This window comes from Mustela lutreola, chromosome 1 (genome assembly GCF_030435805.1).
Source record: "Mustela lutreola isolate mMusLut2 chromosome 1, mMusLut2.pri, whole genome shotgun sequence".
NCBI classification, from domain to species: Eukaryota; Metazoa; Chordata; class Mammalia; order Carnivora; family Mustelidae; genus Mustela; species Mustela lutreola.
The window spans coordinates 273,514,062-273,536,428 of record NC_081290.1 but is presented as its reverse complement, the minus strand read 5'-3'; the positions used below and the strand labels follow the sequence as shown (position 1 = coordinate 273,536,428).

The 22,367-nt window shown below is 39.3% G+C and overlaps 1 protein-coding gene across 1 annotated transcript; it reads right to left on the bottom strand.

Annotated features, from left to right (window-relative positions):
• Positions 1 to 14,848: 14,848 nt before the first annotated feature.
• LOC131822209 (olfactory receptor 4C3D) lies at positions 14,849 to 15,757 on the bottom strand. Its single transcript, XM_059158668.1, has one exon. It carries the CDS (start codon positions 15,755 to 15,757, stop codon positions 14,849 to 14,851), a length of 909 nt encoding a protein of 302 aa, XP_059014651.1.
• Between the last annotated feature and the right edge of the window lie 6,610 nt (positions 15,758 to 22,367).

Here is a 22,367-nt window from a genome sequence, read left to right as displayed (position 1 = left end):
GGGGCAGAGCTGGGGCTTGCAGCCAGGCAATCTTGTTACAGATTCTGTGGGCTTCCTGGAACTACACTGTCACTTAAACTAATCTGGGTTTGACTCCTTGCTCTGCCTGTTGTTGGCCATTTAACTGAGAACAACTTCTCAAAGCTTCAATGTTCTTATCTATAAAAAACAAAAATAAAAGAACTGCTACACCCTATGGTTGCAGAGAGCAGTAGATGAGAACAGGGCATGCTGAGTGTTTCTATGGAGCCTGGATAGGATAAAAATCCAATAAATGGCTTCTCTGAAATCACCATCAACTCCGTAGGTAACAAACTCTTCATGTAACTTAAGGACTCAAGGGCCTAAGTGAATGAACTCAAAACTAACTGAATTATATTAGGCATAACTAATTATATTCAAAACTATAATATTATAAATACAAAAAAAAACCCTAATACTGATCCTCATAAAGAACACAGAGAAAATGCAAACAGATATGAATAGCACAGAATTCATCCAAATAATGAATTTATATGCCCCAAAATTAAAATGTTAAGCTGATTCATCTCTGCGATCTATTAAGTAATTATTTATTAAAAGCTAGCCAGAAGAAAAAGAAGTCATCATCTCCTCCTTGAGTTACCCATGAGAAACAAAATTGTGTTGTGGAAAGTAATGAGAATTTTAGTAAAATCATTCTACTGAAGTTTTGAGTTGCATTTTTCTTTTTCTTTTTAAGATAGATAGATTGATTGATTGATTGATTTGACACAAAGAGAGCACAAGTAGGCAGAGCACAGGCAGAGGGAGAGGGAGAAGCAGGCTCCCTGGAGCAGAGAGCCCAAAGCAGGCTCGATGCCAGGACTCTGGGATCGTGACCTGAGTCAAAGACAGCCACTTAAAAAAAAAAAAAAAAAAAAAAGACATCTACTTAACTGACTGAGCCACCCAGGTACCTCTTCTTTTATTTAATTTTAAAAACAGATTATGAAAAATTTACATTGACTGGATATGAGGACAAAAAGTCTCCAGGTTTTGTGTTGTTTTTACACCCTACCACCATGGAAAGGTGGATGTGGAAGAGTTCTTAGAGGATCATCAGACCAGCTCCAAGCATGTCATCCCAAATTTCACTGTTCACATGATTAAACTCCTGGATGAGATTAGAATTGGTTTATCCATTGAGATAAAGCACAGACTGGGCAGTTGCTATTGATTACCAAAACTCATCTGAGCTGAAGGTTTCTTAGACTATTAAGAGGTGAGAACCCAAAAGATGGTCATTCATTTACAAGCAGCTGGGAATTTGTTCTGTCATCCATTTCCCCTTTATCTGCTTACAAACCTGATGGCATTTACAATCATTTTTTTTTTCAATTGTCAATTCTAAAGATGGTGGATTTTAGACTAAGAGAGACTAGATGCACTGATTCAAGGTCACATGAGTGACCCATAGCAGAGAGGCAGCTGGAACTCAGATTGGTACCCCAACCTGAGCCCTTTCCAATGCAACTACCACCTTCTATTACCTGCCTTCTCTAGAGGGAGGAGCAGGATCATTAGCTCTGCTTTCTGCTAAGGATATTCACCAGCACAGTCTCAGGGAAAAGCTTTCTCCTTCTACTGGACAGGGTTTTTATATGGGAGTTGGGAGTGATAGCACAGGGACTGTCAGTGCCATATGGCTTCTGCCTTTCTAAGGGAGAATAATTCTCCCTCACAGGATCACTTGCAGAAGCAGTGTAGAGCTTGTGCTTCCTTCATGTATCAGAACAATGTTAGCACCATCATTTAATTAGTTCCCTGAATAGAATTTTGGTCTCAAAAGGAAGTGACTTCTCCTGTACCTCTTAGAAGTGCCCGATGTCCTTCTGGTGTCTTGAAAGAAAAAGTATAAATCATCAAGAGAAAAGGGGAATTAGGATATTTAAAGAACTCATACTGGAGGGTCAGTGTCCTTAGAAAAATTGCTGACTGAAGAACATCAGGAAGAATCAACAGCATTTACTGAACATCTTCTATGTTTTAGGCACAGGTCTTTCATCTTCCCCCTTAAAACTGAGAGAAGAAGATCACTGTCTTTTAAGCAGGAGGGGCAGATGGAGAGAATCTCATGCAGGTCCCACACTGAGGACCCAGCTTGATGCAGAGCTCAATCTCAGGAAATGAAGAGTCAGACACTTAACCTACTGAGCCACCCCACTATTCTTCATTTTAGTTCAAGAACTCCCTAAGTCTTGTTTCTTAGAACTGCAATGAAGCTCAAAAGCTTCTTTCTTCCTTTTCTCAGCTCTCCATTACAGAGTGGGATCTGTGTCATTCTGGATGGTTCCTCCCACCTTCCCTCACCAGTGTTTCCCCAGTAAATCTCTTGCACATCTACTCTGTCTTACCTTCTGCTTCTCAGAACTAGGACTGATATAAAAAAATACAAAGAACTCTTACAAATCTCAGGGCACCTGGGTGGCTCAGTCAGCTAAGTGGCTGCCTTCAGCTCAGGTCAGGATCCCAGGGTCCTGGGATTGAGCCCATCAGGCTCCTTGCTCAGCGGAAAGTTACTTCTCCCTCTTTCTCCTTTTGCCTGCACTCAGCCTACTTGTGTTCTCTCCCTCTCTCTGTCAAATAAAAAAATAAAATCATTTTAAAAAGAACACTTAGAGGCAACTGAGTGGCTCAGTGGGTTAAAGACTCTGCCTTCAGCTCAGGTCATGGTCTCAGGGTCCTGGGATCAGGCCCTGAGTCAGGCTCTCTGCTAAGTGGGGAGCCTGCTTCCCTTCCTCTCTCTCTCTCTCTGCCTGCCTCTCTGCCTACTTGTGATCTCTGTCTTTCAAATAAATAAATAAAATCTTTAAAAAAAAAAAAAAGAACTCTTACAAATCATTAAGTTAAAACAACCACAGGAGATTGGAACAGCACTTCAGCAAAGAAGATAGCAAATGTCCAGTAAACATCTAAGGGGGTAGGACTCATCTGAAAATAAGATATAGGACCACAACAAAATACCACTGTAATGCTTCCGCTACTTGCCTCAAACTAAAAGGATGGTCAATACCAAGTGTTTATTTTCAATATAGAGGTATGGTATCTCTCTATGCTGCTTGTACAAATATATAAATGTTTTCTAAGTATACACGGGATATATATAAATATACATATAACCAATGACCCAGAAACACTATACCTAGACAAAAACCTAGAGAAAGATATGCAGCTCACATGGAAAGATACATCACCAAGACTCTTAACAGAGCTATTTGTAATACCATTAAACTGGTAACTTAAATATCCATAATTAACAGAATGGATAAAAAGTGTTGGTATATGTACACAACTAACAGAATGAAAACAAGTGAATGACAGATATCACAACATGAATGAATCTCACAAACACAATATGAGCCAAAGAATCCACAGTTAGTCAATGATTGCATATATGATTGCATCATTTAAAATGTAAAATAGCCAACCTAGGGATGTGTACATAAGTGGTAAATATACAAGTAATAAGAAAAGCAAACAGGTTTTATCACAAAAGTCACCTTAGTGTTGACCTTTAAGGGAAGAGAAAGACATATGAATGGAAAGATATAAGGGATCCTGGGAGGGCTATATCTTATATAAAGATATAAGGAAAGATATAAGGGAATCTTGAACTCCTTTGTGGTTTTATGGGTGTCCCACTTTATGAATCAAAGATTTTTGTCTTGATTTTTTAATTGTCTGATTATGTTGTGTCTTGGGTGGATTTCTTTAAGTTCATCCAGTTTGAGATGTACTGAGCTTCCCAAACCGCTAAGTTTAAATATTTCACCAAATTTGGGAAATTTTCAGCCATTATTTTTGTAACATTTCTTTCTGAGCCACATTCTTTCTCCTCCTTTTTCTGAGACTCTAATTACATAAATATTAGACATTATGGTATTGTCCCACAAGTCTCTTACACCCTGTCCAGTATTTCTAAATTTTTCCTCTCTGTGGATAATTTCTACTGATAGAGCTATTGATCTATCTGACTGGATAATTTCTGTTGCTCTATCTTCAAGTTCACCTTTCTTTTTTTTTAATTCTTTTTTTTAATTCCTTTTTTTTATTTATATTTTATTTATTTCCAACGTAACAGTATTCATTGTTTTTGCACGACACCCAGTGCTCCGTGCAATCCGTGCGCTCTCCAATAGCCACCACCGGGTTCCCCCAACCTCCCACCCCCTGCCCCTTAAAAACCCTCAGATTGTTTTTCAGAGCCCATAGTCTCTCATGGTTCACCTCCCCTTCCAATTTCCCTCAACTCCCTTCTCCTCTCCATCTACCCTTGTCCTCCATGCTATTTGTTATGCTCCACAAATAAGTGAAATCATATGATAATTGACTCTCTCTGCTTGACTTATTTCACTCAGCATAATCTTTTCCAGTCCCCTCCATGTTGCTACAAAAGTTGGGTATTCATCCTTTCTGATGGAGGCATAATACTCCATAGTATATATGGACCACATCTTCTTTATCCATTCGTCCATTTTGAAGGGCATCTTGGTTCTTCCCACAGTTTGGCGACCATGACTATTGCTGCTATAAACATTGGGGTACAGATGGCCCTTCTTTTCACTACATCTGTATCTTTAGGGTAAATACCCAGTAGTGCAATGGCAGGGTCATAGGGAAGCTCTATTTTTAATTTCTTAAGGAATCTCCACACTGTTCTCCAAAGTGGCTGCACCAACTTGCATTCCCACCAACAGTGGAAGAGGGTTCCCCTTTCTCCCCATCCCGTCCAACACATGTTGCTTCCTGTCTTGCTAATTTCGGCCATTCTAACTGGTGTAAGGTGGTATCTCAATGTGGTTTTAATTTGAATCTCCCTGATGGCTAGTGATGATGAACATTTTTTCATGTGTCTGATAGCCATTTGTATGTCTTCATTGGAGAAGTCTCTGTTCATATCTTCTGCCCATTTGTTGACATGATTATCTGTTTTGTGTGTGTTGAATATGAGGAGTTCTTTATATATCCTGGGTATCAACCTTTTGTCTGTACTGTCATTTGCAAAATATTCTCCCTTTCCATGGGTTGCTTCTTTGTTTTGTTGACTGTTTCCTTTGCTGTGCAGAAGCTTTTGACTTTGATGAAGTCCCAAAAGTTCATTTTTTCTTTTGTTTCCTTTGCCTTTCGACATATCTTTTTTTTTTAAGATTTTATTTATTTATTTGACAGAGAGAGATCACAAGTAGGCAGAGAGACAGGCAGAGAGAAAGAGAGGAGGAGGAGGAAGCAGGCTCCCTATCCAGCAGAGAGCCTGATGCAGAGCTCAATCCCAGGACCCTAAGATCATGACCCGAGCCAAAGGCAGAGGCTTAACCCACTGAGCCACCCAGGCGCCCCTGGAAACATATCTTGAAAGAAGTTGCTGTGGCTGATATTGAAGAGGTTACTGCCTATGTTCTCCTCTAGGATTCTGATGAATTCCTGTCTCACATTGAGGCCTTTTATCCATTTTGAGTTTATCTTTGTGTATGGTGTAAGAAAATGGTCGAGTTTCATTCTTCTACATGTAGCTGCCCCGTTTTCCCAGCACCATTTATTGAAGAGACTGTCTTTTTTCCACTGTATATTTTTTCCTGCTTTGTCAAAGATTATTCGACCATAGAGTTGAGGGTCCATATCTGGGCTCTCTACTCTGTTCCACTGGTCTATGTGTCTGTTTTTATGCCAGTACCATGCAGTCTTGGTGACCACAGCTTTGTAATAAAGCTTGAAATCAGGTAACGTGATGCCCCCCGTTTTATTTTTGTTTTTCAACTTTTCCTTAGTGATTCGGGGTCTCTTCTGATTCCATAAAAATTTTTGGATTATTTGCTCCAGCTCTTTGAAGAATACTGTTGGAATTTTGATCGGAATGGCATTAAAAGTATAGATTGCTCTAGGCAGTATAGACATTTTAACAATGTTTATTCTTCCGTTCCAAGAGCATGGAATGGTCTTCCATCTTTTTGTGTCTTCTTCAATTTCCTTCATGAGTGTTCTGTAGTTCCTCAAGTACAGATCCTTTACCTCTTTGGTTAGGTTTATTCCCAGGTATCTTATGGTTCTTGGTGCTATAGGAAATGGAATCAATTCTCTAATTTCCCTTTCTGTATTTTCATTGTTAGTGTATAAGAAAGCCACTGATTTCTGTATATTGACTTTGTATCCTGCCACGTTGCTGAATTGCTGTATGAGTTCTAATAGTTTGGGGGTGGAGTCTTTTGGGTTTTCCATATAAATAATCATGTCATCTGTGAAGAGAGAGTGTTTGACTTCTTCATTGCCAATTTGGATACCTTTTATTTCTCTTTGTTGTCTGATTGCTGCTGCTAGGACTTCTAATACTATGTTGAACAAGAGTGGTGAGAGTGGGTATCCTTGTCCCATTCCTGTTCTCAACGGGAAGGCTGAGAGCTTTTTCCCATTGAGGATGGTATTTGCTGTGGGTCTTTCATAGATTGATTTGGTGAAGTTCAGGAATGTTCCCTCTATCCCTATACTTTGAAACGTTTTAATCAGGAACGGATGCTGGATTTTGTCAAATGCTTTTTCTGCATCAATTGAGAGGACCATGTGGTTCTTCTCTCTTCTCTTATTGATTTGTTCTATCACATTGATTGATTTGCGAATGTTGAACCATCCTTGTAGCCCAGGAATGAATCCCACCTGGTCATGGTGGATAATCTTTTTAATGTGCTATTGTATCCTGTTGGCTAGGATCTTGTTGAGAATCTTAGCATCCATATTCATCAGTAATATTGGTCTGAAATTCTCCTTTATGGTAGGGTCTTTGCCTGGTTTGGGGATCAGGGTAATGCTGGCTTCATACAAAGAGTCTGGAAGTTTTCCTTCTGCTTCAGTTTTTTTAAACAGCTTCAGGAGAATAGGTGTTATTTCTTCTTTGAAAGTTAGGTAGAATTCCCCAGGGAATCTGTCAGGTTCTGGGCTCTTGTTTTGGGGGAGGTTTTTGATCACTGCTTCAATCTCTTACTAGATATCACTCCATTCAGGTTGACTATTTCTTCCTGGTTCACTTTGGGGAGTTTGTAGTTTTCCAGGAATGCATCCATTTCATCTAGGTTGCTTAGCTTATTAGCATATAACTATTGATAATAACTTCTGATGATTATTTCTACTTCCTTGGTGTTTATTGTGATCTCTCCCTTTTCATTCATAATTTTATTAATTTGGGCTTTCTCTCTTTTCTTTTGGATTAGTGTGGCCAATAGTTTATCGATCTTATTGATTCTTTCATAAAACCAGCTTCTAGTTTCATTGATACATTCTACCTCATTGATAGATGATTGATTGATGACGGTTTCTACCTCATTGATCTCAGCTCTAATCTTTATTCTTTCCCTTCTTATATGTGGAGATGGTTTGATTTGTTGTTGATTTTCCAGTTCCTTAAGGTGTGGAGACAGCTGGTGTGTTCTGGATTTTTTCCATTTTTTGAGGGAGGCTTGGATCTCTATGTATTCCCTCTTAGGACCACCTTTGCTGTATCCCATAGGTTTGGGGCCAAAGTGTCTTCATTCTCATTGGTTTCCATGAATTGCTTCAGTTCTTCTTTGATCTTCTGGTTGATCCAAGCATTCTTAAGCAAGGTGGTCTTTAGCTTCCAGGTGTTTGAGTTCCTTCTGAACTTTTCCTTGTGATTGAGCTCCAGTTTCAAAGCATTGTGATCTGAGAATATGCAGGAAATAATCTCAGTCTTTTGGTATCGGTTGAGTCCTGATTTGTGACCCAGTATGTGAGTCTATTCTGGAGAAGGTTCCGTGTGCACTTGAGAAGAATGAGTATTCTGTTGTTTTAGGGAGGAATGTTCTGTATATATGAGGTCCATCTGGTCCAATGTGTCATTCAATGCTCTTGCTTCTTTATTGATTTTCTGCTTCGATGATCTGTCTATTTCTAAGAGTGGTGTGTTAAGATCTCCTACTATTAATGTATTCATATCAATATGATTATTTATCTTGATTAACAGTTTTCTTATGTAATTGGCTTCTCCCATATTGGGGTCATAGATATTTACAACTGTTAGATCATCTTGGTGGATAGTCCCTTTAAGAATGATGTCTGTCCTTCTATATCTCTGACTACAGTCTTTAGTTTAAAATCTAATTTATTTGATATGAGAATTGTTACCCCAGCATTCTTTTGAGACCTCTTCATATGAAAGATTCTTCTCTATCCCTTCACTTTCAGTCTGGGTGTATCTTCAGGTTCAAAATGTGTCTCTTGTAGACAACATATGAATGGGTCCTGTCGTTTTATCCAATCTGCAACCATGTGTCATTTTATGGGTGCATTTATGCCATTCGCATTGAGAGTGATTATTGATACTTTTTTATTGACATCGTCTTACCTTTGCAGTCTTTCTTTCTGTACATTGTCTCTATATTTCTGTTCAATGCTATTTTTAGGAGTTTTACTCTTTTATAGAACCCCCTTAATATTTCCTGCAGTGTTGGCTTGGTGGTTGCATAGTCTTTTAAGCCTTGCTGGTCTTGGAAACTCTTTATCCCTCCATCCATTTTGAATGTCAGTCTTGCTGGATAAAGTATTCTTGGCTGCATATTCTTCTCATTTAGTACCCTGACTATATCTTGCCAGCCCTTTCTGGCTTGCCAGGTCTCTGATGGGCTTTCCTCTGTAAGTAAGGAGCTCTTTGTCCTAGCAGCTTTCAAGAGATTATATCTACAATTTTGATCCCTCAATTTGACTATCAGGTGCCTTGATGTTTTTCTGGAATCTATAATCTTGGTTGGAGACCGTTTGACCTCTAGTACATGAACACTGGTTCCATTCACGAGATTGGGAAAATTTTCATGAAGAACTTGTTCCACTATATCTTCTAGGCTTCTTTCTTTCTCCTCCCCTCCAGGGATTCCAATAATTTGATTTGGAATGTTTCATGGCATCATTTATTTCCCTGATTCTGTTTTTGTGGCTTCTAAGCTGTTCATTCCAGGCTTCCTCCTGATCCTTTCTTTCTATCTGTTTGTCCTCCAGATCACTGATTCTATCTTCTGTCTCAGTTACCCTAGCTTTGAGAGAATTTAGATTAGATTGGAACTCATTGAGAGCTTTGTGAACATCATCCCTGGTAGCTTTCAGCTCTTCCCTAACGCTGTGAACATCATTTCTGGTTGCTTTCAGTTCAGCCCTAATCAATTCCATTTTGGTTATCTATGGCTTTCTCCAACCTAGCTATTGCCTGGATAATTGTTAGCCTGAATTCCCTTTCCAACATATTGTCTATGTCGATAGCCTTTAGCTCTGTTGCAGAAGGTCCAGCCTCTGTATTTTTCTTCTGTTGGACATTCCTCCTCCTAGTCATTTTTGTGAGAGATGACTGGACAAATGTAGCTGGATATATCAACTGTGGTGCAGTCAAGGTGCACCCTGGAACGCTTCTGCGTAATCAGGATTCCCCACCCAAACGAGAGTTAAAAAGAAAAAGAAAAAGAGAGAGAGAGACAGGGAACAAAAGGGAAGATGAAAGAGAAGGCTCAGCCCAAATGGGCCCCAAGGTAAGATTTATGAAGTATACAAACAAAAACAGACAAACAAAAAGATTGTTAAAAGTTTATGACAAGAGAAAAAATATATACATATATAAAAGCAACAAAAGGAAGATCCTCATCAAAAATAACCCCAAGTATGATTTATATACTACCAGGACAAACACAAATATACAGAAACAGTGGCAGAAGAAAAATATGGGAGAGTGGTTATAAATTCTCAGTGTGGGCATGGAAGGTTATTTTGACTCTTCCTGGATGTATCTTGATATCTTTGTTAAAGAACTCAACTTTCCTAAGATAAAGGAGGATTAAAAATTGGTTTACCTATGGGGTAGCATTATTGAGGAAAGGGGGTTACCTTGAAGTTTAACACTATATGAATATTAGAAAATAAAATAAAAAGGAATAAACTAGACTAACCTAAACTAAAATTTTTCTAAAAAGAAATTTAAAAAATAGAAATGCAAAAGAAAAACACAGGTGTATATATCAAAAAGTTCAGGTTAGAAGGTTATTATGGAATTTGATGTACTGGACATCTCGCTGTGATGGTAAATAGGTTAAAAAATTATTTATATAAAAAAATGAGACAGAATACTGGGAACGAATTAAAAATGAAAGTTGTCCTATGAAGTAGTGGTGGTTTTTCTCTTGTCATCTTTTTTTTTTTTTCCTTTCCTGGTTGGTTTTCTGGGGGAGGGACCTGGCACGTGGGTTTTCAGTCAATGATGTTCCCTGAGTTAAATCCTCCCACCCCCCTCAAGAGTGTGGGCTCTGAAGAAACCATTTTTTTCAGGCTTTTGTTTTCTGGAGGTTTTTGTTTGTTCACTTTTTTTTTTCTCTCGCCTTGACCACTTTTGATGGTTTTTGTAGGTTTAGAGGAAAGCAAACTGCACCCTGACCCCCCTCTCAGAGAGAAGCCTCAGTCTGCTCTCCTGTGGGTGCTGCAGAGCCCAAATAAATTCCCCCTTGGCCACTGGCAGAGCAGGTTCTGAGTCGCGGTCCCTGGGGACACAGGATCTTTTGCTTGTACCCAAAACCATGGCAGCGGTGGCTGTCTGGGCAGCTCCAGACCACCAGAGAGGTTCCAAGCAGTGATTGCACACTGAGATTTTCCCGAGGGCGGGGGCTGTGAGTGCCTGGTCTTTCAGGGTCTGAGAGTGCTGGGCTTGCATGCACCTCTCTCAGGGGAGGGTGAGGGGAGGGTCGTGCACACGTCTCAGGCTCTGGTGGAATGGCATTGGCCTAAGAACGCCAGGCTGGGCCTTCGTGCATCTCTCTCAGGGGAGGGTGAGGGGCAAGCCCGTCTCAGGCTCTGTAGCACAGCTCAGTGTTCTGCCGTCTGTGAGGCTCCCAGCCCCTCACAGGAGCTGGACCCCAAGTGTTGGGTATGCTGTGGGCTCAGGGACCAAGACCTGGTTTCTCCGCTGCACTCTCTGGCTCAGTGTCAGGGGAGGCTGTCCTGGGTCCCGGGACTTAAGCCCCTCTCCCTAGCTGCCCAAATTCCCACAATCCCCCTCTACCCATGATCCTTTGCTCTCTTTGAGTGCTTTCAACCAGTCTCCAAGTTAATGCTGGTCCCCAGATGCTGGGTAATCTCGTATTGGGGTATTACTTTCCAATCATTCGCCACTGGTGGCTCCTTCCCCTTTTGTTTATCCTCCGATATCAATCCAATGTTCCCACTCTGCTTTACCTTCCCACTAGCATCTTCTGCCCCTGTAGAGATCCAGACGTGTATAATTCTGATCTCAGGCTGATTTCTTGGGTGATCGGAGTTCTTTGGAAAGTAATCAGCTCACTTTAGGGTACAGGTTGAAAGGGCGCCTCCTCCTACTTCCCTGCCATCTTCTCTCCCCTCATCTTTCTTTTATATTCTTACTATACCACTGAGCCCAGTCAGTGAATCCTTAATTTTGGCCATTGAAACTTTCAGTTCTCAATTTTTAATTTCATTCTTTTTTATAATCTCTATTGCTTTGCTGACACTTTCTACCTTTCCATTTGTTTCAAATACATTCCCTCTTACTATGAGATCATGATTATAATGATGCTTTAAAGTCTTTGTCTGAAAATTACACCATCTTTGTCACTGAGTCTGCTGGGTTGTTTTCTTTTTTTTCCACTTGCAGGTTGAGATTTCTTCCTTGGCTGTATGTTGAGTATTGTCGGATTGTATCTTGGATATTTTGAATATTATGTAATGATACCTGATCTTTTTAAAATTGAGAATGTTGAACTTTTAATTTTAGCAGGCAATTAATCTTGCTAGTTTCAGGTTGCAGTTTCCAGCCCATCTTCTGTGGGCTGTGATCCCAAAGTCAGTTCTGTTAGCAAATCTTCCAGAGTGTTCTTCTGCTCTTTCTCAAAGGTAGACCACCCTGTGTCCAGTCTGGAACTTGAGCAGTGGTCTATCCTATAATGCCATTCTCAAAGACCTTGGAAAGCTATTTGAGTTCAGATTCACACATTTCACTGCTCTGAGGCAGAGAGGCAAAAATCTTAAGAAAGACACTCTGAGTTGGGTGTTCTGCAATGGGACACTGCCCCACTCTCATTGGGTGAGGGATAAAATAACTAATAAAAGTTCCTAAAACATGACTTGCCAGAGCCTTCTTATTTTAAATCACCTCCAGGAGCCTAAAAGAATTGTAGTCACTGTCAGGATAGCTTTGAGAGCTGAAATAAAATACTTTAACACAATATACTGAGAGAATCATACAGTTTTTCTCCTTTGGCCTATTAAAAGGAAAATCCATTATGTTAATGAGCTTTCTAATTTTAATTCCCAGGGACTAGGTCTTTTTTCGAAGATTTGAGTGTGATTCTATTCAGTGTGATGCCTGTAGAATCTAGAATGTCATCTGGGATGCTGTTTGTTATCAAAGAACCAGCTTGAGTTTATTTATGAGTTCCAGTAAATTCTGTTCATAATGTCTCTTTGTTGTTTGGGGGAAATCATGTATGTTTATTGTACATTAAAAACAAACACCTAAAAATATATGGGTAAAAGTTCAAAGTAAAATAGAATCAAACCACAAAATTAAGTACTGTTGCCATTTTGATAAACCTACTTCAAAATACACATCCCTATCCAGACCTGCACAGGCAGATTACAAGGTACAAAATTTTACATCACCAGGCCATGTGTTGTTTCATAACCTGACTTCTAAGTTCTGTCTTAAGTTGTAAACTCTATGACAACAAATATAGACAAATGCCACCAATTTAAACCAATGAACATAATCTGTGTACCATAGAACATAAGATTGTGGGGGAACGTGTAGCTACTGGCATTAGATATGAAACAGTGAAATTAAGAGCTATGGAAACCAGGAAAAATACTTTAAAATAGTCAATGTTCAATAGTTTCTGTGTATGTGTATGTGTGTGGTCACATAGACATAATGTTTAGACATTAATTGCAGAATTTCACAACATATGATAGTTATATTAACTTTAGTATAAACCTATAAACCTATTCTGTGCACTTTCATGATTTGAGTTCAGCAATCCCTAATTTTATTTGCTGTATTCTCAGAGTCCCAAGCTGTAGATTCTTTCCAATATTACTGTTCCAAAACCAACTTGTCCCTCCACCGACAGTGACAATGCCAACAGGAAATGTTATCACATCTAGTGAGTTGTGGTTTTTTTTTTTTTTTTTACTTTTGTCTATAGTCTTCTTCTTGTCAAAGAAACTTTTACAAAATTCTTTTCACTGTATTATCAGTAAAATATAGCCCTCAAGCAAAATACCTGGGACAGTGACCAGAGAATTCAAGTTACAATAAGACATACAAATGGAAAGCAAAGCCTTTCCACAGTAATGAGTGACCAGGAGCAAGCATTTTACCAAGTGAATTAGAGAGAATCACAGCCTCCTGGATGTTATACTGAATAGTGACTCTGGACTTGAAATAAATCTGGGCAGAGATTACAATAAGATTGATAACAGGAAGTTTACAAGCAGGAAACAAAAAATAATACTTTCAAAGGAAGATCTGTAGAGAGTAAAGCACTGTGCATTTTGGCAAGATCATAATTGAAGGCAGACAGAAAGATCTGGATTTAAATTCCAGCTCAAACTTGGCTAAGTAAATCAACCTCTGTGAATACATTTTCTTCATTTTTAAAAAGAAAATTATGTCAACTTCTTATGAGGACAATATGAGACCCCATTTGTAAACTGATGTACCAAGTCAATGTTCAATAGTTTCTGTGTATGTGTATGTGTGTGGTCACATGGACATAATGTTTAGACATTAACTGCAGACTTTCACAATATATGATAGTTATATTAACTTTAGGATAAACCTATTCTGTGCATTTTCATGATTTGAGTTCAGCAATCCCTAATTTTATTTGCTATATTCTCAGAGTCCCAAGCTGTAGATTCTTTCCAATATTACTGTTCCAAAACCAACTTGTCCCTCCACAGACAGTGACAATGCCCAAAAAGCCTCTTCCTTGGTTCTTCCCTAGGGTCAAGGGAAGAGAGAGGGATGCCTGCAAGAAAGGACATTCAACTGTTGGTATCCAGGTTGCATCTTCAAAACTGTTCATGGCAGGAAAGCCTTGGATCAACATCTAAGAATCCACATGGAAGATGAAGAGGAAGTGTAGATTATGCTGTGAGGACAATGTCCATCTCGGAGCAACCCGAGACCGCTGTGTCCCTCCCAATGTTCCCCAGACCCAGTCACTCTCTGCACCTTGTGCTCTTCTGTCCAAGACCCAGCCGGAGTAGCAGTCTCTGTCTGAAACATGCCAGTAAAGGTAGTCTTAACTTTTCTCTGCTGTGGATTCCTGGCAATTTTGTGAAGCTGATGGACTCTTCCCAGAATGTTTTTAAGTGTAATAAGATCACATTAAACTATATTTCAGTAAAATCTTGAAAAAAATTGTAGACAGAATCAAGTATAAATGAACCACCAGTGACTACTCTGATCAATATTCTGATGTGCAGAGTTGGAGGACCAGATTAGTAACATTTCAATAAGGGGATTCTACTCATCATTAGTACCCCAGGCTAATGAAGGATCCATCTCAGAAAAAGGTGAGGGAGAAAGAGATGGTGCTTTCATGTCCTGCAATTTAGTGTAAACTGTTAAGAAGAAATTTAAGTTGCATATAATAATTTGTCTGGTCAGTAACATAGGATATGAACAGATTAGACATAATTTTAAGCATTCAAATCAGTTTTATCCTGAAAATTTTTATAGTCTCTCAGCTCTCATCATGAGAACATGAATTCTTATTGAGAATGACTGGTTATTTCTTTCCCTGCTGTGCCTGTATCCTCTATCCACAACTGCTCATTTTTTCCATAGATTTTTCATGGCATTTTTTACCTCTGCATTTCTCAGTGTATAAATCAGGGGGTTGAACATGGGTGTCAAAATACAATAAAACACAGCCACTATTTTGTCTATGGACAAAGTAGACGATGGCCGCATATAAATAAATATGCAAGGCACAAAGAACAGAGCAACAACAGTGAAGTGGGCCCCACAGGTAGACAGGGCTTTGCGTCTCCCCTCTGCACCATGGCACCTCAAGGAATGCAGAATGACAATGTAGGAGACAGCCAGCATGAGGAAGTTCAACAGGCAGATCACACCACTGTTGGCGACCACCAGCACACCGATGACATAAGTGTCCATACAGGCGAGTTCTAGCAATGGATACAAGTCACAGACAAAGTGATCGATCACATTAGGGCCACAGAAGGGCAGCTGAAGGACCAAGAGGAGCTGAACCAGTGAATGCAGGAAGCCTCCCAGCCAAGCCACGCCCACCAGCAGGGCACAAAGATGCCTGGTCATGATGGTCATGTAGTGCAGGGGTTTGCAGATGGCTACATAGCGGTCATAGGCCATGACTGTGAGCAGGATGATTTCAGTTCCTCCCAGTAAATGGGCAACAAAGAATTGAGCCAGGCAGCCCTCAAAAGAGATGGCTCTCCCCTCATACAAGGAGTCAGCAATGAGTTTTGGAGTCATACATGAGGAATAACAAGTATCAATAAAAGACAAGCATGAGAGAAAAAAGTACATAGGGGAGCCCAAGGTGGGACTAATGATAATGGTGGTCATGATAAGTAGGTTGCCTCCAACAGAGACAAGGTAGACGATCAAAAAGAATACAAATAAAACTCTCTGCACCACAGAGTTTTGTGAGAGTCCCAGCATGAAAAATTCCGTGATGTTTCGTGGACTATCCATGAATCCTGAGCTATAGCAAGGACTTGGGTGAAGAGAGATTCACCAAGAATAATTTGTTACTACCTCTTTCAAGAAATTTCAGAAAGTTGGGGGAAATCAGTGTTTGTGGAATAGCATTATCCCAAATCCTGAGTCTCAAAGCAGGAACCTACTAATAATACAAATCATTTTCTGCATATCTAATTAATAATTTTGACTAAGTACAAAGTTAAGTAGCAGAAAAAATAAACAACTCCTAAAATGTTACATCTCTTGCATTTTAACCAATGGGAATGAATTCTATTTTCTGACTGAAAATATCTTCAGGGGGTTTTTGGTAACAAAAACTGTAATTTATATAAATTTTAGTTTATTAAAAATAACCACTTATGGGAAAATAATTTCCCTAAATATTTTTTGTAGTTGGCTTTTTTAGAGTCAAATTTTCAATTCCCAGTTGCACTTTGCAATGCACACGGGCATCTCCTCAAAAACTGACTTCCTCATCTCAACCCCAACTCAACTTGCCCCCGTTCTGTATTTCCTCCAACACCCACCACAAACATGGGAGTAAGTAATTCTTGACTTCTCCCTTTACTAATCCATCTCATAATTTCAAAATTCATCAACACACCTTGTCAAATCTTGTTCCTTAACTTTCATCCATGCATCCATCCATTTATTCCAGAACATTCTGCACACCTACAATACCCCAATCATAGTTCTCAGCACTAGACTTAGATCAATTAGCAAAATAATCTGATGGCTGCTCCAATAACACCATAGCTGTTCTCTCCTGCCTCATATCTCACCCAGACACCTGTTCAATCAGCCACACTACAGGCAGTAATATGTGTAAAATTCAATCTTTCAATCATGTCATCATCCAGCTTAAAATCCTCCAAAAACTCCTCTTTAGCTTCAAGATAAAATCTAAGCATTTTAATTTCATTATAAGTCCCTGGAATTTAATCACCTACCTGTGTTATCCATCCTTGTCCAATACCATATACTTTAGCCATACTAAACTCTCCTAAATTCCGTGATCAAGTCACACTCATTAACACTTCATTGTCATTCACATACTATTTTCCCAATCTTTCCCAATTCTACTGGCTTACTCCCATACATCCTCCAAAACTAGGCTCAGATATCATCTCTACAAGAAAGATGGTCTCTTGCCCAACCCAAAGCTAGATTATAAGGACTTGCACTGTATTCCTACAGCACCCAGATCACATCTCTATCCTACCTCTTTGTACACACTCTTTGTACACACACTATGTTTTACTGGTCTCCCTCTATCTTCTCACCCTATTCTTAAAGTATTTTGAAAGAGGATTTTTTGTGTTTAATATCCATATCGCCAGACCTAAAACAGTGGTCGATGACTATTTGCTAAAAGAATTTTTTAAAAAAAGGAAACTTACAATACCTGGATCTAAAGAGGTTGATCAGTTCTTAACAGAATTAATTACTTTCTAACATAGTACACTGATAGAACCAATAGTATTCTTAACAAGTCGTCTGGTCTGTCCTTCTGCATCATCTGGTCCTCTTTCCCCTGCTTTGAATGATGCATATGTTTAATGCCTGGATAGGATTAAAGAAAGTTCCTGCAGGGAGAAAAAAAATGTTTCAAAATCTTTTCTCTCATTTGGAAAACTCCCACAATCCTAAGTGAATGGGTTCAAAAAACAAATAAGGGATCTCATCCATTTATGGGCTATAGGAGACCTCTTGAAACATCACTTTCATTTTCTTTTCTAAAAAATCTCTAAGGTTATTTTTTTGGTATGATAAGCTGGTGTAAATATCTTTGGCTTTCAAGTGCTAACATTTTGATCTAGAGATGTTAAATAGCTGACCCAAGTCAGAGAAGTTAGGTTGTGGGAGACTAAACACAGTTCCCGTATCTCCTGACTCACCAGTTTGTCCCTCTCTACTACAACATTACACACTTCAGAACCCAGATTGCTCAGTCACAGAGTGGACAAAAGGAGCACAAGGAAAGACAAAGCTGCTAGCTCTGGTTTTTGCTAAGGCTGTGTATCAGCAGATCCTCTTAGGAAAAGGGAGGGAAGTAATTACAAAGATAACTCATGCTGAGTAGACAGAGTTTAGAAAATATTTAAAGAGAAAAAAATTACTCAGTACCAGCATCCAAAAAAAAAAAAAAAATCTTGCCAACTTTCTAATATATTTTACTTCAATTCTTTCTCCTATCTACATATTTTTGTTCACTTTTCATTGAAACTTTTGAAATCACACCATATGTTTAATATATTATCCTGATGAATATAAACATTTCCCATATTATTATAAGGCATTGTTTTAATGATTGCCCATTATTCTGTCAAGTATTTTCCTAATACTACAAAAAAACCTCATAGTGCATTAAGTTATCTCTGGGTCCCTAGGATAATTTCTCAGATTTATAGACTAAACAGAGGGATATAGATATTATAAAGACTTTTGATATCTCTCACCAGAAAAGGCAGTCTCCAATTTATATAACTGACACCAAAATATAGATTACCTCTTTCACCCCAGCTAATAATGGATATCAGGATTTATTTTTTGTTAAACTTCTTCTCATTTTTTAAAATTTGAATTTGTTTGACTACTGGAATGTTGAACAACTTCCTATGTTTTACTATCAAATATATTTTTCCCTTTCAGAAATTGTTAAAGCTACAATGAGTAACTTAGAGGGAAATGAAAAATAACTAATAGATGATCAGGGTTTCTAAATCTCAGCCCCTTAGATGCCAGGTCTTGAGTGTTCTGTCAAAGCAGTTGTGGAAACTGGCAGAGAAAACTTTAAGTCTGTTTAATTGGGTCTCTTTGAATGTGTAACTCTGTGCTTTATTATGCACCATACTGTTTCATCATTACAATGAGATAGAAAAGTGGGTTTTATTTTCTCCTTTGCAGATGATAAAATTAAATATCAATAATTTTCTTCTCCTACATACTATCACAGGGCTATAAGTGGTAGAACAGAATTTGACCACAGCTCCCTCTGATGTCAAACCCACACGGTATTCACCGTGCCATTACCTGACGGAGAGTTTCTAGCTTCTTTCTCTCCCAAGCAGTACAACAGGAGTCAGAAGTCTGGGTTCTAGTGCTAACTCTTCTCTGAGGTAACTGTGAGGCTTACGAAAATGCCCTCATCTTCCTGAGCCATAGTATTCCTCCCTGTCAAGTGAGGAGAGCTGGTGGCCTAGTGCTATCAGCAGTAACTGGCTGAGCCCATTCGTCAACCCAACTTCTTCCTTGCATTCATGAGCAGCTACACTCACTTTACAACCTCCCCATTATCTCAGAGACTTCCTAATGGTGTGACCTTGAGCAGGTTTTTAACTTCTCTGTGCTTCATTTCCTCTTCCTTGTGCTATCCAGGGAATAAAATCTGTTTTCACTTTTTCTCCTGTTATCCCCACAGAAATGACCCTCAGGGATCTCTCTAGTCCAGATGACTCCTTTAAGGCCCTGGCCACCAACCCACTGATTCTGGCCTGTGCATTTCCAAGATTAGTTATCTCAGCTGTTACAAAGAATTCTAAACATTCTGCATTCACCTTGAAAGATGAGCTACTATCACATGAGCAGAATTTCACATTCAAATTATTTGTGAGTCATATAAATTCAGAGTTAATCCCCACGCCCCTGGATTCACAGTAAGTTTAAATATATGCCCACTCATTCATTCAAACAACAGATACTATGGGCTGGTGGCTGACGAAGCAGAAGCTGAAGTCAGCTTGGTCCCCATTTCACAAGTGTAGGGTATTCTGACTGTGATAGAATAAGAATTAGATGAGCATGAAGAAGAGTCCTACCCCAAATTGGATGTGATTTAGGATGTAAACTACCCTTAACTTTTATAAATGCTAACCTCAGTTCCCCCAGCACCACCTACTGTCTGTCTCACACTACATAGACTGGGTCTCTTGCTGCCTCCACCTCATGGGCTCTGGTTGGTAGCACTCAGGCCTCCCCACCATCTGCCCCATCCTACCCCACCACTGGTCTCCCTCTGCTGCAGCACTTTCCCCACCCTATCCGAGCCCTGCTGACCTTAGATCCCCTTTATTTCAAGTTCTACCGTGCCTTTCTTACTATCTAAGCTCCAAGTCTGATATCCAAATTGTGGATCGGGCTTATAAATTTCAATGCACTGACCAGTGTTGATGCTTCCAGTCCTCAGCCATAATTGTGAGATTCATAAGCAGAGAAAGTCAAATGAATCACAAGAATTGCTTTTACAGAATGCTGCAGAATCTCAGAAGATGGTGCTGGGCGACTGCCAGGTAAATCCAATGATCCTCATGGAGAAACATGGCTGAGAATATATTTCTGATTAAAAAGAAGCTTAGTCTTTTTAGGAAAGAGCTTGAGAACACTCTGTATTATCTGTCTGCTTAGATCCTCACGAAATAAAAAAGGCTGGCACAGGACAGGTGAAGAAATCATGTGAAAGAAGTTTATCTCAATTCCAAAAGGGTGGAGGACTCACTATATGAGACTGGGACATTCCAAGTCTGAGTCTGATGGCATGCTCTTAACACTACTGGATCCTGAGAGTTTAAAATAGCCATCAAATCATGGAGGTCTCAGCGGCTCCAATCAGCCAATTTGAGCCTCAGTTTCCTCATTTGTAAAATAATGATGTCAATACTCTACTTGACTCTGAAGGGTGCTGCTAAGATCAGATAAGAAAGTAAGTGAATAGACTGTGGACACTTTTAAAGTTCTAAGAAAAAAAGAGGTAAGTTGTTGATTATTATTAATATTATTATTATTTGTGTTTTCTTTTCTCCATTAAAACCCTAACACCAAGTAAAAGATAGGATTTTGGTAACTTTAATCAAAATTCAGAAAAGAGAAAGATAAAATCAGGATCATTACCAAGAATCAAATGGGTTATTCCATTGTCTTTTTGCATGAAAAAATAGAAAATTTGAATTTAACAGAAAAAATATCAACACTGAGAGAAAACTTACTTGTACAGCCAAGTTGAAATACTTAAATAATGTACAATTTATTCTTTTACTTAGACATTTTCTCTAGAAAAAGGACTGAAAATTTCTGAAATACCAGTTGAAATTTCACCTTCTACCTATAAGAAGAGATCGCAACATGCCACATTTTGCAACAACCATAGGACTGAACTCACCTACAGTTGATCCTAAGTCTCTGTTGGCTCTCTGGGGTCAGAGCAGGGGGGAGTATGACAGGGAAAGATGGCTGCTCCATCACCTAAATCACCCCAGCTCTAATACCCTAATGTCAGGCCTTTTGGATGAAATCACTAACTACATGACCTGACCAGACTGGGAATCCTATTGTCCTTCTTGCCCTGAAAACTGGAACAAGTTGAAAGTGACTTCCCTGAGAGTCTGAGCTGGAGAGTCAGTTCCTGAAAGAGACAATCTCCCTTCTCCCAGCCAGATGGAAGAAGCTGGAACTGGACCAGGAATTTAAACACCCTAGTCCTGTGAGACCCTGCCTCAGAGGCTATTAAGTCTCCTGATGTGGCTCAAGGCCAAGGTGTGAAAATACAGAAAAGTGGACAAAGTTTGTCACAAATGCTGAACCTGTAGCCCTAGATTTTCCAATCTTCCACAGAAGTACTTCATGTAACTATCCAAATAAAATAGCTTACCATACTATCTTGGGTGCCAGCAGGAAGTCACGCCCCTCAAGGATTCTGTTTCAAGTTTTTCCCTTTGGGCAAATTATTTAACCTTAAACCTCCTGTGCCTCAGTTTCCCCATCTGTAAAATGGTGCTAAAAATAGCATCTAGTGGGGTATCTGATGTACAGCATGGTGACTATGATTACCAATACTGTATTATATACTTTAAAGTTGTTAAGATTGTAAATCTTAAATGTTATCACACACCAAAAAAATGGTAAGTATGGGAGGACATAGAGGCATTAACTAAACTTATTGTGGTAATTATTTCTCAACATATACATATATCAAATCATCACACTGTTCACCTTAAACTTATATATGCTATTTGTCAATAATCTCTCAGTGAAGCTGGGAAAAAAAGAGTGCCTACCTCACATGGTCAATATGAGAATAAAATGAGATCATTTACATAAAATCAATTACAGGCTTAGAACAATGCCTGGCACATACTACACAAGCCTTTGCTGTGTAAGCACTGCTATCACTACTACCATTACCAACACCATCACCATTATCATAATCAGTGTTACTGTTCCCTAACCACATGCAAGCCACCTCACCACCACTTCTGTGCTACCCCAATGTCTCCTTTCCTTCTCTTCAGCATGTGGACACTGGACTGAATTACAGAAAGTGAGGATATCATAAAGCAAGAATAGTAGTAAAAATATCCTAAATGTGAGTATCAGGCACAGTGCTCCCAGTGGCTACCAACCACACTGCCTGCCAGGGAGTCTCTGGACTTCGTCTCCTGGGATCCTGCTTCCAGTCTGGTCCTATCCCACTTGCCAAGTCTTCTCTTCCCTCCCCCCGCCCCATGTCCAGAACCCCAGATGTCCATCTCCACCCCTCCAGGGGAAAGTAAAAATCAGTGAGCATCACTATGACTTTTCCACCCATGATAGTTTCCATTTTGCTTTT

What these genes read in the sequence shown, in the direction of transcription:
- LOC131822209 (XM_059158668.1), bottom strand. Translation starts at nt 15,757, where the DNA reads ATGGATAGTCCACGAAACATCACGGAATTTTTCATGCTGGGACTCTCA.